Raw genomic sequence first — 15,199 nt, 5'->3', positions numbered from 1 at the left:
CTTTGCAAGATGGCTCTAACAGTGAGGCTTCCAATTTAGGTTACAGCCAATGATTGCACTATCAAATATACCAGGCATTTAATTTTGGAACCATGGTTTTGGCCAGGGCATAAAGAGTCAGGCCATGTCAAACATAATCTATTCCAAATGCATCTGACATTCATTATCTAATAGTCAAGAGACTTCATTGCATGTAGATAGCTGGAGCTGTGAATCTTTGCACCATTAGCCCAATGCATTTGAAACAAGTTTGTATTGTTACTAAAGATATTTCATCTGCATATGCATAAAATTAGAGAATGATGTTAATGTTAGGCAACAATGGCAATACAACACAAACAGAATTGGGATCTTGATCAATCATGCAATGACAGAGTGGTGTAACAGAGTGATCTACTCCTATATTTATAGAAACATTAAGAATACCAGGAACCCAAACGGATATTCACTGGATATTGAGCTGGCCTAAATTCATAATTACCGACATAAAATTTGTGAACTTCACTGCAGCCAGATCAGATTGGACAGGCAATTCAAACCAGTCACCAGTGGTATGCTCGGCTAAATAAACCTACACTGTTTTTTGACTTATTTTTATTAACATTATCAAAAATATTAGAAAACAGTCAAATACAAAACATACAATCAGAAACATGCCAAGAGCAATCATTTCAACACCTGCTAATGTTCTGTGAAAATATACTGCTGAATATCTTGAAAACAAGTGTTTTAATGGAATAAAATAAGACAACAGATGGAAGTTAATTTCCTTAACATTGCACATAAAAAATTAAAGTTAACTTGTTAAGCAGGCATTTCTTCCCGTACATACCATATAGCTTATGAAAAATCAAATTTCACAAACACAAAATATTCAGTTGTGTAAAGTAAAATTAAATTTCTAATTTATTTTTGAATGTTGGTCTGGTTCTCCAACATAATACCGCATAGATAAATACAGTTTATGTAGTTTCACTATCATCTTTAATTACATTTCTAATCATGGTACAGCAATATGGTCAGACAGTATAATGTGTATCAATAATTAATTTACTTAGTACAATATTCAAGTAACATCAATATTTTTGGCAACAATTTAAAGATAAACTATGTGATGTACACAGGGCTTGGGATAATTCTAATGCTTATCCTCAAGAAATTATCTATTGACTAATAAAGAGTGATTACTGCATTATATCTTACAAAGTAAAAATGTACACAATAAGATACAATGAACATTTGTTTAACAAAATAACTGGGAAATCCCTTCTTAAAATCAATGCCCCAGTTACCAAAACCAAAAATTAAATTACATGAATTTGTTGGAGTCTTTTGTTTTTAGTTCTTAAGACTTCAACTATTACACCACAAATACTTAAATCCAGTCAATATGGTAAAACATGCAGAAAATTCACCTTAACTTTGTTATAAAACGTAACATTATTACATTAGTTTTTCCCCATATTCCCAAGTTCAAAACAATAGAACAGAATCTTAATCATATGCAAAATATAGATTTTGCACAGCACAAGAGTATGAACACAGATTTATTGATATAATTAAAAATATCTCCTATCTCCCCAAATGTCAATGTTTCTATTCTAAGTGTTATGGTAATGAGATAACTACTCAAATATAAAAGGAATGGAATCTGCCTCTTGATCCAAGGTGCTTAAATTCTTGAAAAAAGTCATTAAGTTCAACTACGGAAATCATTTGGGATTTCCTTTGGTTTGAATGTAGGGGAAATTTTGTGCACAGTTCAATAATTACGTGGTGGTAATAATGTTAGCATGTCCCTACAATTTAACATTAAAGAATCTTTTTGCTTATGGGGAAAATGGGTCAGCCAATCTTTTGGAGGCCAGAAGAGCAATCTCAGAAATAAGTTAATAGGAAGTGCAAAAGAAACTCCTTTACTCAGAGAAAGACTGAAATATGGAACATAACATGACAATGAGCTGCTGTGATGGGTACAGTAGAGACACTTAACAGGATAGCACTGAGTGAAAAAAAGGGATAGACTGATAAGAGTTGCAAAAAAAAACTCATGCAGAGCACAAATACCACTATAAATACCATCAGCATAAATTAGTGTGATCAATTTGCTTCTACATAAATTCATTATGTTGCAGCACCTCTTAAAATAAGTATATAATCTTAAAATTAATTACCTAGGTAGGTGCGATATGCAATCATACATACTGAAGTGTGACTGGCAAGTGATTTGAGATAACTGCATGTCATGGTCCTACCATATGCGTAAATCTATTACAAACTAATAGCTGTCAATGGCTAATGCTTAAAGTAGGTATTTAATAGAGAAAAAACAATTCTAAAAACGACAAGAATTTTTTCCAGAAATGGGAGAGTTAATGTGTGTAAATGCATCTTGCACTGCCATTACCTGAAAATACCACAACACGTTTTTTTTAAATCCTTTTCCAAATATTATTGTGGCCCAAGTAGTCATAATCAAGAAATTCTGTTACTTCATATTTTAGGTAATAGTTTATATTTATTTATACATATATATCATTCCTGAATTAATGTAAGTACTGTAAGTACACTAAGCAGAAAGTGAAAAAATGAAATGCTGATAGTTGCTGGATTGGGCAAGCTCATGCAGAGGACAAGCACCAATGCAATGCATTCCTGTGGCCAAATAGTCTGTTTATGCATTGTAGATTCCATGTAGCTTTAGCAGGAGAGGCAGATGAAACAATGATTAAAGGAAAACCTCTGGGTCTTGGGGTATGAGGTTGAAAGATTATACCATGTAATTTCAGAGAAACATTGTTTACTAATGTGGAAAGAAACAACATACATATCCGTTACCTCTACTGTAATAAAAAATAAAATGGTGCATATTGAAGGCAATATTACCAATACTTAAAGATAGGTTTTTATGCCACATAAATATACTTGTCAAGAGCAGCACTAAACCTTGCTGTTAATATTGTTTAGGTTTTTCTTTTCTTCAAATTGTCTGTCCACCACCATGGATAGAGCTTCTAGGAACTTCTCCACTGTTACAGATGATGACTGAAAATATAGTGCAAAAAAAGATAAAAATACAGAGCAGTTCAATACAGAACATATTAACATAACAAACATAATTACTAATGGAATGAGAGACTGATTATTTTCAGAATGTCATAATTTTTGTTTAGTTTTTGTCTGGCAGAAGAATAATGCATGTATTCTGATGGTTGTGTTCAAATGCTGACCCTGGAAATTTTGAAGTCAAACTCACCCCTATACCAATGTCGATTTTTAAAATCTGAAGCAAGCACTTGATATGGACAGAAAATTACAGACATGTCATTGTATACTGATTGGCAGTTTTCATTGAACCAGGAAACAAATGGAGTAGCCATTGAAGTAGTTGAGGTGGATATGATAATGACTCCACACAAAGGGAGTAGAAGGAAAATTATAAAACTCATGAGGGCACACCACAATTTTCAGTAATGCTTCTACAAGGCAGTTTCACAACATAAAGGATTTCACACCAAAACTGACAATACTGAGAAGCTGAGAATTCTTGATACATTTGTGTTTAAGAACTATGAATCATATCATAAATACTTTTGATTGCATATTCTGATCAACTTAAAATTTCATGTTAAATCAGAACTGCAGTAGTAATGAAACAAAATATCAGAGAAGCATTGCATGACAAGCAGAATCTACAGAGAGTGAGGAGTTCAATATTACACGTTGCTGATCTATTACCAAAATTCAAACTATAAATTGTGACACTCTTCAAGGATGTTGCCCGAGGGCTGCTGAGCAACACCAATGCATTTTGATATTCCCCACCCTCCCAATCCTATAGAACCCAAAATATTTTGCTTATATGAATTTAAGAACTAGAAGGAATCACTTCATGGACAAGTAACACCAGAGTCAACTGTATCTAACTACACCTACATTTCAGGTGAGTGTACATATAATATTTACACATCATGTATGCATTCATTAGCACACTCACAAATGGCTAAAGAAACCTACCCGAATGAACAGCGCATGAGCTAGAAAGGGTAGCTTTCGCAAAACTCGTCCGCTAAGTCCTTCACTTTTCCTGAATTTCACAAAAATATGGAAAAATCACCACGATGAAAAGTTTAATTCACACATCAGATCTTACGTAAATGTTGATAGCACATTAGTCACATCTAGAACCTGGTTGTACATTCCTAGCGAGACACAACATCAAGATCTTATAGCAGTATCTTTTTGTGGCTCATTTAATAATGGAAGGGCAACAGCTCCAACATTTGCCTTCAAACTATTAGATAATTTAATCTCAATGTTTGAGGGCAAAAAACTGAACACTACCCTGCCATGAAGCTTCAATCACAACATGGCAAAGTGTTCGATAGAGTGATATAGGGTTAAGTCACAACCCCTAAATCTCCCAGTATAGGGAGTGAGGAGCAGATGTCAGCTATTTTCATATTTGGTGGTGTGGGGAAATTCACAGGACAATTGCAGAGAATGCCCAGCTACTTAGCCTTCCAACACTGTTTTTAAAATGGAGTATTTTTCCCCTCATGCACAAATGATAACTGGGAACAGAAACATGAGGAAATCCGCAGATGCTGTAATTTCAAGCAACACACATAAAAGTTGCTGGTGAATGCAGCAGGCCAGGCAGCATCTCTAGGAAGAGGTACAGTCGACGTTTCGGGCCGAGACCCTTCGTCAGGACTAACTGAAAGAAGAGCTATTAAGAGATTTGAAAGTGGGAGGGGGAGGGGGAGATCCAAAGTGATAGGAGAAGACAGGAGTGGGAGGGATGGAGCCAAGAGCTGGACAGTTGATTGGCAAAAGGGATATGAGAGGATCATGGGACAGGAGGCCTAGGGAGAAAGAAAAGGATGAGGGGGGAAGCAAAGAGGATGGGCAAGGGGTATAGTGAGAGGGACAGAGGGAGAAAAAGGAGAGAGAGAAAAAGAAAGTGTGTATCTAAATAAATAACGGATGGGGTACGAGGGGGAGGTGGGGCATTAACGGAAGTAGGAGAGAAGTCAATGTTCATGCCATCAGGTTGGAGGCTACCCAGACGGAATATAAGGTGTTGTTCCTCCGACCTGAGTGTGGCTTGATCTTTATAGAGGAGGTCGTGGATAGACATATCAGAATGGGAATGGGACGTGGAATTAAATTGTGTGGCCACTGGGAGAGCCTGCTTTCTCTGGCGGATAGAGCGTAGGTGTTCAGCAAAACGGTCTCCCAGTCTACGTCAGGTCTCACCAATATATAGAAGGCCGCATCGGGAGCACCGGACACAGTATTATCACCCCAGTCGACTCACAGGTGAAGTGTCCCCTCACCGGTGAAGGACTGTCTGGGGCCCTGAATGGTAGTGAGGGAGGAAGTGTAAGGGCATGTGTAGCACTTGTTCCACTTACAAGGATAAGTGCTGGGAGGGAGATCGGTGGGGATGAATGGACAAGAGAGACGCGTAGGGAGCAATCCCTGCGGAAAGTGGGGGGGGGGGAGAGGGAAAAATGTGCTTAGTGGTGGGATCCTGTGGGAGATGGCGGAAGTTACGGAGAATTATATGTTGGACCCGGAGGCTATTGGGGTGGTAGGTGAGGACAAAGGGAACCTTATTCCTAGTGGGGTGGCGGGAGGATGGGGTGAGAGCAGATGTGCGTGAAATGGGAGAGATGCGTTTGAGAGCAGAGTTGACGGTGGAGGAAGGGAAGCCCCTTTCTTTAAAAAAAGAGGACATCTCCTTCATCCTGGAATGAAAAGCCTCATCCTGAGAGCAGATGCGGCGGAGACGGAGGAATTGCGAGAAGGGGATGGCATTTTTGTAAGAGACAGGGTGAGAAGAGGAATAGTCCAGACATCTGTGAGAGTCCGTAGGCTTATAGTAGACATCAATAGATAAGCTGTCTCCAGAGATAGAGACAGAAAGATCTAGAAAAGGGAGGAAGGTGTCGGAAATGGACCAGGTAAACTTGAGGGCAGGGTGAAAGTTGGAGGCAAAGTTAATGAAGTCAACGAGCTCAGCATGTGTGCAGGAAGCAGCGCCAATGCAGTCGTCGATGTAGTGAAGGAAAAGTGGGGTACAGATACCAGTATAGGTTTGGAACATGGATCTCCCGCCCGGCACTTATCCTTGTAAGCGGCACAAGTGCTACATATGCCCTTACACTTCCTCCCTCACTACCATTCAGGGCCCCAGACAGTCCTTCCAGGTGAGGCGACACTTCACCTGTGACATACTGTGTCTGGTGCTCCCAATGCAGCCTTCAATATATTGGCGAGACCTGACGCAGGCTGGGAGACCATTTCACTGAACACCTACGCTCTGTCCGCCAGAGAAAGCAGGATCTCCCAGTGGCCACACATTTTAATTCCACGTCCCATTCCCATTCTGATATGTCTATCCACGGCCTCCTCTACTGTAAAGGTGAAGCCACACTCAGGTTGGAGGAACAACACCTTATATTCTGTCTGGGTAGCTCCAACCTGATGGCATGAACATTGACTTCTCCAACTTCCGTTAATGCCCCACCTCCCCTTCATATCCCATCCGTTATTTATTATTATTATTTTTTTCTCTCTCTTTTTCTCCCTCTGTCCCTCTCACTATATCCCTTGCCCATCATCTGGGTTCCCCCCCTCCCCCTTTTCTTTCTCCCTGGGCCTCCTGTCCCATGATCCTCTCATATCCCCTTTGCTAATCAACTGTCCAGCTCTTGGCTCCATTCCTCCTCCTCCTGTCTTCTCCTATCATTTTGGATCTCCCCCTCCCCCTCACACTTTCAAATCTCTTACTAGCGCTTCTTTCAGTTACTCCTGACCAAGGGTCTCGGCCCAAAACGTCGACTGTACCTCCTCCTAGAGATGCTGCCTGGCCTGCTGTGTTCACCAGCAACTTTGATATGTGTTACTAGGAACAGAAGGCAGGGGAAAAATGTATTCCACACATACTAATCATTTGATAGCTTTTAGAAATCAATCAAGAACCACCAATTAGTTTTGAATTATCCTGTAATGTAATGATTACCATGCAAGTACCTTATTGTTCTTCTATTATCAGAGCATATTGAAAACAAAATTAATTGAAGATGTATGTAATCTTCACAGATTTGTTATATGGCAACTAAGTTATGAATAATACCTAATGAGGAAATATCAGTACATGGAACTCACGCTGCAATATTCTTCAGTGCCAAACTCAACCTTGATACATCATTTTCCAAGAAACTGATCATCTGCAATTCTCTCAGCGTCAGCAGTTGCTGTCTGGGGTAGATGATCTGCCGCTAAAAATAAATAAAACTCTATAACGTATTTCATCTTGCTGTTATGGTCTAGCCTCAAAAAAGAAATTCACTTTGCAATCTGAACATGAAATGACATGCGTACCTCACGTCAGCTGTCAGTACCATACCTTCATCAATTCTTCCAGACAACCAAGGTAAATTTTAAAGATGGCAGCAGCAGACGGTGGCCCAATGTATTGCTTGATATCTGCTCGGTCCACAAAAGCCAAATCTATCTTTTCCGTGATATTTGATGTTGTTAGAATTACCACATTAGGAAATCTGAGCAAAAGAATGAAGGTGGGAGAAGAATGTGGAACCTTTTAGAGAGAAATGAACAACTTGAGAACAAAAGCTTTATTACACTTTAATAGCACAGACACAGAACTTAATGGAAGAAAGCTATATCCTAAAGTGTGGAGTTTGTGGTTACACCACAAAGATCATGTGTCAGAACAATTTTACCATTATTTGCCTCCATCCCCAAATAAGCTGATAGAGGGTGAAATGCACATAATGGGTCAATCATTGCTAAATTTATTTATTTTTAATTGACTGGAGATATCATGTTTAACTTAGTTACAAAGCACTTTCCATATTTTCAACTACTTAATTAGAAAGCTTAAAACACTAATAGCAACTTCTACAAAATTAAAATACATCATCACAATTATCAGAAAGATTAGTTCATCTACAAAAGGATTTATTCATAATTAACTTCATACCTACATTCTCACATGAGCACTTATACATGTAAACACGAGGAAATCTGCAGATGCTGGAATTTCAAGCAACACACATCAAAGTTGCTGGTGAACGCAGCAGGTCAGGCAGCATCTCTAGGAAGAGGTACAGTCGACGTTTCGGGCTGAGACCCTTTGTCAGGACTAACTGAAAGAAGAGATAGTAAGAGATTTGAAAGTGGGAGGGGGAGGGGGAGGGGGAGAACCAAAATGATAGAAGACAGGAGGGGGAGGGATGGAGCCAAGAGCTGGACAGGTGATTGGCAAAAGGGATATGAGAGGATCATGGGACAGGAGGCCTAGGGAGAAAGAAAAGGGGGAGGGGGGGAAGCCCTGAGGATGGGCAAGGAGTATAGTGAGGGGGACAGAGGGAGAAAAAGGAGAGAGAGAAAAAGAATGTGTGTATATAAATAAAGAATGGATGGGGTACAAGGGGGAGGTGGGGCATTAGCAGAAGTTTGAGAAGTCAACGTTCTCGCCATCAAGTTGGAGGCTACCCAGACGGAATATAATGTGTTGTTCCTCCAACCTAAGTGTGGCTTCATCTTGACAGTAGAGGAGGCCGTGGGTAGACATATCAGAATGGGAATGGGGCGTGGAATTAAAATGTGTGGCCACTGGGAGATCCTGCTTTCTCTGGCAGACAAAGTGTAGGTGTTCAGCGAAACGATCTCCCAGTCTATCCACGGCCTTCTCTACTGTAAAGATGAAGCCACACTCAGGTTGGAGGAACAACACCTTATATTCCATCTGGGTAGCCTCCAACCTGATGGCACGAACATTGACTTCTCAAACTTCCACTAATGCCCCACCTCCCCCATCTGTTCTTTATTTATATACACACACATTCTTTTTCTCTCTCTCTCTTTTCTCCCTCTGTCCTTCTCACTATACCCCTTGCCCATCCTCTGGGTTTCCCCCCTCCCCTTTTTCTTTCTCCCTGGGCCTCCTGTCCCATGATCCTCTCATATCCCTTTTGCCAATCAACTGTCCAGCTCTTGGCTCCATCCCTCCCCCTCCTCCTTTCAAATCTCTTACTAGCTCTTGTTTCAGTTAGTCCTGACAAAGGGTCTCGATCCGAAACGTCGACTGTACCTCTTCCTAGAGATGCTGCCTGGCCTGCTGTGTTCACCAGCAACTTTTGTGTGTGTTACTTATACATGTGCCTGGTTTGTGTTTAATTTTTCTTCATTAGCAAATAACTCAAGCAACTTTTCGCCATTTAACATGTTGCTCTGACAGTTCCCCACTCACACAATCTGGTTTTGTGCCAAAATTCATTGTACCTGACCACTCCACTATTTTTATTTCAGAAAACAAGATTTTCACTGACTTAAATATATGTGCCCTGAGGAGCGAATACAAGGGTCATGATACTAAAGTTGGTAATCCAGTTCAGGCCATTCAGTCCTTAAAACTTAACCACTGCCATCCTTTTTTTAAAAATCAATATGGCAAATAATTTATTTCCTATTCTTAATTTCCTTCCACTACACCATCCTTGTCATATGCTAAAAAATGATGGGCTGTAGGATCATGCAGCAATCTTTACATGACAAGTTTGCAATCTCTGCCTAGTCACCAAAGAAGCCAGGTAGTACAGTTTATTATAGATATTTTTATTGACGTATTTTATAAACAGATACACATAAGAAAAAAAACCAACAAAATACTCCCTTCATTTCTGCAGATCTAATTTAACCCGATTCAATAATTTAATGTAATTATCTTTAAGGATTTTGTCTGCGGGTCTCCTAATTTCTACGCCTAAATATTTAAATCCATTCAAGCACCACTGCAAGGCTTTGACTAGGTTCTTAATGTTATCATCCTGTATATTAGAAGACATGACTTCACTTTTTGAAAGGTTTAATTTATATCCAGAAGCAGCACTGTATTTTTGGAAACATTGTATAAGGGAGGGTAATGACTTTTCTGGATCAGACAGGAAAACTACGAGATCGTCTGCATAAAGGGCTAGCTTGTGTTCATTTGGGCCAAATTTAATGCCAGTAATGGTGGGATTAGTACAAATAGCAATAGCAGCGGTTCAATAGCTATTAAGAATAGCAGCGGAGTCCTTGGACAACATTGGCGGACTCCTCTGGATAGTGGGAAGGTACCCGACAGGACTCCATTGGTTAGAATTTGAGCTTTAGAACCGGCAAAAAATGTTTCAATATATTGAATAAATCTCTCTCCAAAACTCATTGTTTTAAAAATTTGCAAAAGGAAGGTAGGTTCTATCCTGTCCAACGCCTTCTCTGCATCCGGCATTATCAACATGGGATTATTTTGCATATGAGCCTCTTCCATTATGTGAAAAAGTCTCCGTACATTATCAGATCCATATCGATTTCTCACAAAACATGTCTGATCAGCATTAATGGTTTTAGGGATAATGTCATCTATTCTTAATGCAATTAATTTTGATAAAATCTTGTAATCTGAATTCAAAAGACTAAGGGGCCGATAAGTACATTTTTGACGGTCCTTCTCAGGTTTTGGCGGTAATATTATTGTAGCCATTTCCAGAGAATTAGGCAGAGGGTCAATATCACAAATGACCTGACTTGGTCCAACCAAGCAGAGCTCACTGCCAAGAAGGCCCACCAGCGCCTTTACTTCCTGAGAAAACTGAAGAAATTTGGCCTGTCCCCTAAAACCATCACTAATTTTTATAGATGCACCGTAGAAAGCATTCTTCTAGGGTGCATCACAACCTGGTATGGAAGTTGTCCTATCCAAGACCAAAAGAAGCTGCAGAAGATCGTGAACATGGCGCAGCACATCACACAAACCAATCTTCCGACCGTGGACTCACTTTACACCGCACGCTGTCGGAGCAGTGCTGCCAGGATAATCAAGGACACGACCCACCCAGCCAACACAATTTTCGTCCCTCTTCCCTCCGGGAGAAGGTTCAGGAGCTTGAAGATTCGTACAGCCAGATTTGGGAACAGCTTCTTTCCAACTGTGATAAGACTACTGAACGGATCCTGACCCGGATCTGGGCCGTACCCTCCAAATATCTGGACCTGCCTCTCGGTTTTTTTTGCACTACCTTACTTCCCATTTTTCTATTTTCTATTTATGATTTATAATTTAATTTTTTAATATTTACTAAGTTTAGCTATTTTTAATATTTTTAATATTTAATATTTGTAATCCAGGGAGTGTGAAGTGCAGAATCAAATATCGCTGTGATGATTGTACGTTCTAGTGCCAATTGTTTGGTGACAATAAAGTATAAAGGAAGTTTTATTAATCAGTGCCTCCTTGAACATATTTGTTAAAGGGGTTAAAAGCTTATCTGAAAAGGCTTTAAAGCATTCAGTTGGAAAGCCATCTGACCCCAGAGCTTTATTGTTCTGTGGAGACTTCATAGCACCAAGAACCTCTTCAGATACATCAGAATCAAGACAATCTTTATCCTTAGGATCTAACTTGGGCAGATTTAATAAGTTCAAGAAATGTGTTGCTTTAGTATTTTCTACATCATGATCTGTCTTATATAGCGCTTCATAAAACTTTCTGAATTCTTGATTTATGTCCTGTGGGTTAATGAGGGATCTGCCATCATCCGTACAACAGATTGGATAAATCTATCTGTCTCTTCCTTTTTTATTTGCCAGGCTAGTAACTTACTAGTTTTGTTTCCAAATTCGTAATAATGGTAGTTAGTTCTGGCCATATCTGTCTCAGTTTTACTTGTACATAGATTATTGTATTGAATCAGTTTTAAAGTCAGTATATTAAGTATTTCTTCACTTTTAGTAAAAGCATGTTCACTTTCAAGATTTCTAATCTCTTCCTCTAGGGATACAAGAGTTTTCCTTTTCTCTCTTATCTTATGTGTGCTTTATGAAAGGATTTGTCCTCTCATAAGCCTCCCATATGTTAGCGTAGGAAGAAGAATTTGAATTAGTTTCCATAAATAAATCAATGTGACTGTTCATAAATCTGAGAAATTCAGGATCATTAAGCATAAATGTTTTAAATCTCAAACTATAAGATGATGACTGAGTAATATCCATCCTCCAAGTCACCTTTATTGGATTATGGTCAGACAGTACAGCTGGTAGGTAGGAGCATTCAATAACCCTGGATACCATACTTTGGGATAGTAAAAACATATCAATTCTAGGACAGGAGCAGTGGACATTTGAAAAGAAGGAAAAGTCCTTTACATTTGGATTAAGTTGACACCAAATATCGCAAAACCCCAGAGCCTTCATGCCCTGATCCAGGACAGACTCTGCCCTCGAACGATTAAGAGATCTTGGTGTAGATCGATCCATAGCAGGGTCTAAGACCAAATTAAAGTCCCCACCAACCAGACAGTGGTCTAAAGCTGTCATAACTTTTGATACCAAATCATTTTTAAAAAACGGGATCATCATGGTTGGGGCCATATACATTCATCAATGTGACCCTGTTCATATTTAGTTCACAATTAACTAAAAGTCTACCGTTCTTGTCTTTTTCTGTTGATATTAATTTAAACTTTACGTTTTTATTAACGAGTATAGCTACTCCTCTTGCTTTTGTGGTAAATGAAGAATAGTAAACATGTCCAACTAAATCCCTTTTTGTATCAGAAAGGTGAGTCTCTTGTATAAACCCTATATCAGTGGAATGTTTCTTTAAATATGTAAGAATTTTTTTCCTCTTAATTGGAGAATTAATCCCCCTTACATTCAAGATTATTTTAAGTTGACTAGTCATGCCTTAAAGAAAAAAATAATAGATACCTCAGAGCAAAAAGATAGTGCAAGAACTGTAAGAATAAGAGTAATTAAGAAACAGAACCATACTATATCCCCGTATGAGACCCAACCGTTGACGCCAGCTAGACCAAACATCCCCGGTGGGTAGGCTACTCTCTCTAAAAATGCAAGGGTTCTCAGCAGTTACAGAAAAATATAGTGAGCATTAAACCACATTAATTAGGAATTCTAGCTTCTACAGCCTCTAAAAGAGTACTATCGATGCCTAGGAACGTGCACATAATATCTGGCAAAGCAACTTGAACAGCACTCAGACCACAACATACAAAAATATTTAGTAAAGGGATCACCGCAAATAAACAACATCTCAAGGCACAAGTGTGAGATGAAATGTCATCAAAAATTAAGGAGATGCACTTTCCACAATAGCCAGGTGGGAAAGTATCCATATTGCGAAACTTACTCGTGACCTCATATCAGTCATGGCAGTAGATCCAATAATCACTTAAGAGTCACTCAATGTATAGAGCGCTTAAGCATCACGGTAACCTGACCATAGCGCACGGAGCGAGAGGACTATCAGTCATCATTGTCGATAACTTTCAAAAGCTCCATTACTGCATCAGGAGTAATAAACCACTTGGTGACTCCCTTATGCATAATCCGAAGTTTAGCTGGATAGTGCAGGGAATAATCAATGCCCCTTTCCCGTAGGGTCTTCTTAACCTCTTTGAAGGTGACCTTATGGCGTTGCAATCTCGGACTACAGTCGAGAGATATGTAAATCCTATTATTTTCATAGTGAATCACTCCTTTTTGCCTGGCCAGACACATAATCGTCTCCTTGTTCTTAAAATTGGGGAGCTTTGCGATTATAGGTCTTGGTCTCTGTGAGTCGTCACCACTGCTGGGGAATTTTCCCAGGCGGTGGGCTCGCTCACAGGTGATGGGGGTAGGAAAGTTTTCAACGCCAAAAATTTCTGATAGGATTCGTTCCAAAAATCCAGCTGCATCACAACCTTCAGCTTTCTCAGGGAGATTCAGTATCTGAATATTGTTCCGCCTACTCCTGTTTTCCAGGTCGTCCACCTTGTCTTTCAACAATTGCACCTCTTTCTCCAATTACTCGACGTGCGTGGTGACTTCTGTTATGTTATCTTTATTGGCAGATACACACCCTTCTATTTCCTTAACTTAATCAGCTAGTGTTGATAACGCAGATTTGATTTTAATTAGCGAGGATTGGATGTTAATCATTTTAGTGTCAATTTGTGTTGATAGTTCTTCCTTGCGTTCCTAAATGGCTGCCATAACTGTCTCGAGGGAAAACTTCCCCCTTTTCCAGAGGCTGCCATCTTAATAAAATACAAGGGTCTGGTTGTTCCTTCAGTTGGCAATAAAATACCCTTCTTACTTCTAAGATTACCACTAGCAAGTGAGATTTGTTTTAGAAATATTAGGAATACGGTTTTAACAATAACATAGCAAAATAAAGATTGAGAGACACTCGGGGAGCTCACGCTAGCATGTCTTACCTCGTTGCTGCCTCATGTGATGCCCCCAGGTAGTACAGTTTAAAAGCAATGTTCCCTCTAATTTTTAAGTGACCAATGTGCACAAAAATCTTGTACTGTGCAAATTTTTTGCTCAGTGACAATATGTGTACATGAATTTTATATATAGAGGTATTCATTCTAACAGCTAGCAAAACACTGTCACCAACAACTTCGATCTCCTCTTCGTTTCATCGTTTTCACTCTTGGTCATCTGCACTTTCACAAAACATAGATAGCAGGCCTGTGGCAGGTAATGAAGGAAGGATTTCCTCGCTGGAACTTTTACACACTATCCATATTAATTTGCTTGATAAATAACACTTAAAGTTTCCAAATATCACTCCACTTCTTCCCACTTGCAAATTCTCCAGCAACTTCTGCATCATGACAGTACACACAGGTAACACTAGTTTCTGTACTGTAAATAAATATTTCTCGTAGCTGCACATTCCTGATCTCGTGGGTTTTCAGTGTAGCAGTTTCTACTGTTTCATTAAGCCTTTTCACTTTAAATGAACAAGGAGTTCTTTTGTGTTTCACGCCCTTTGCTTCTTTGGAATTCAACATAGTGAATCAATAATTTCTTCAATAAAAACAGTATAAATAATCCAGTTCTAAGATCTGCAGATGAATCAGCACAAACTCCACGTTGTCAACACCATCCACGAAAGAAACCGGAAAAGGAAATGTGATTGTGTACGATCGCGAAATGTACTTAACATGCCAATGAGATAGAGGGTGACAACCTTTTGTGCACTGTTTAAATTCCTTTGTGCACTAGTAGCAAATGATCGGTTCACCTTAGAGGGAACATTGTTCAGAAACCAAAATTAATTAGCAAACTGAGTGAACTACACTTTCTTATTGTAAACAAATCA

The 15,199-nt window shown here is 39.2% G+C and overlaps 1 protein-coding gene across 3 annotated transcripts in view; it reads right to left on the bottom strand.

Annotated features, from left to right (window-relative positions):
• Positions 1–684: 684 nt before the first annotated feature.
• trip13 (thyroid hormone receptor interactor 13) overlaps positions 685–15,199 on the bottom strand; it is a 41,007-nt gene continuing 26,492 nt past the window's right edge. For all 3 annotated transcript variants that reach the window (XM_072283050.1, XM_072283052.1, XM_072283051.1), the window contains exons 11-14: positions 7,421–7,574; positions 7,180–7,292; positions 4,018–4,087; positions 685–3,045 (exon numbers count right to left, since the gene is read on the bottom strand). In XM_072283050.1, the coding sequence (XP_072139151.1) occupies positions 2,941–3,045; positions 4,018–4,087; positions 7,180–7,292; positions 7,421–7,574 (442 nt within the window). In that variant the 3' untranslated portion in view covers positions 685–2,940. The remainder of the gene's footprint in view (positions 3,046–4,017; positions 4,088–7,179; positions 7,293–7,420; positions 7,575–15,199) is intronic.

This window comes from Mobula birostris, chromosome 19, assembly GCF_030028105.1.
Source record: "Mobula birostris isolate sMobBir1 chromosome 19, sMobBir1.hap1, whole genome shotgun sequence".
NCBI classification, from domain to species: domain Eukaryota; kingdom Metazoa; phylum Chordata; class Chondrichthyes; order Myliobatiformes; family Myliobatidae; genus Mobula; species Mobula birostris.
This window is presented reverse-complemented; position numbering and strand designations above follow the sequence as displayed.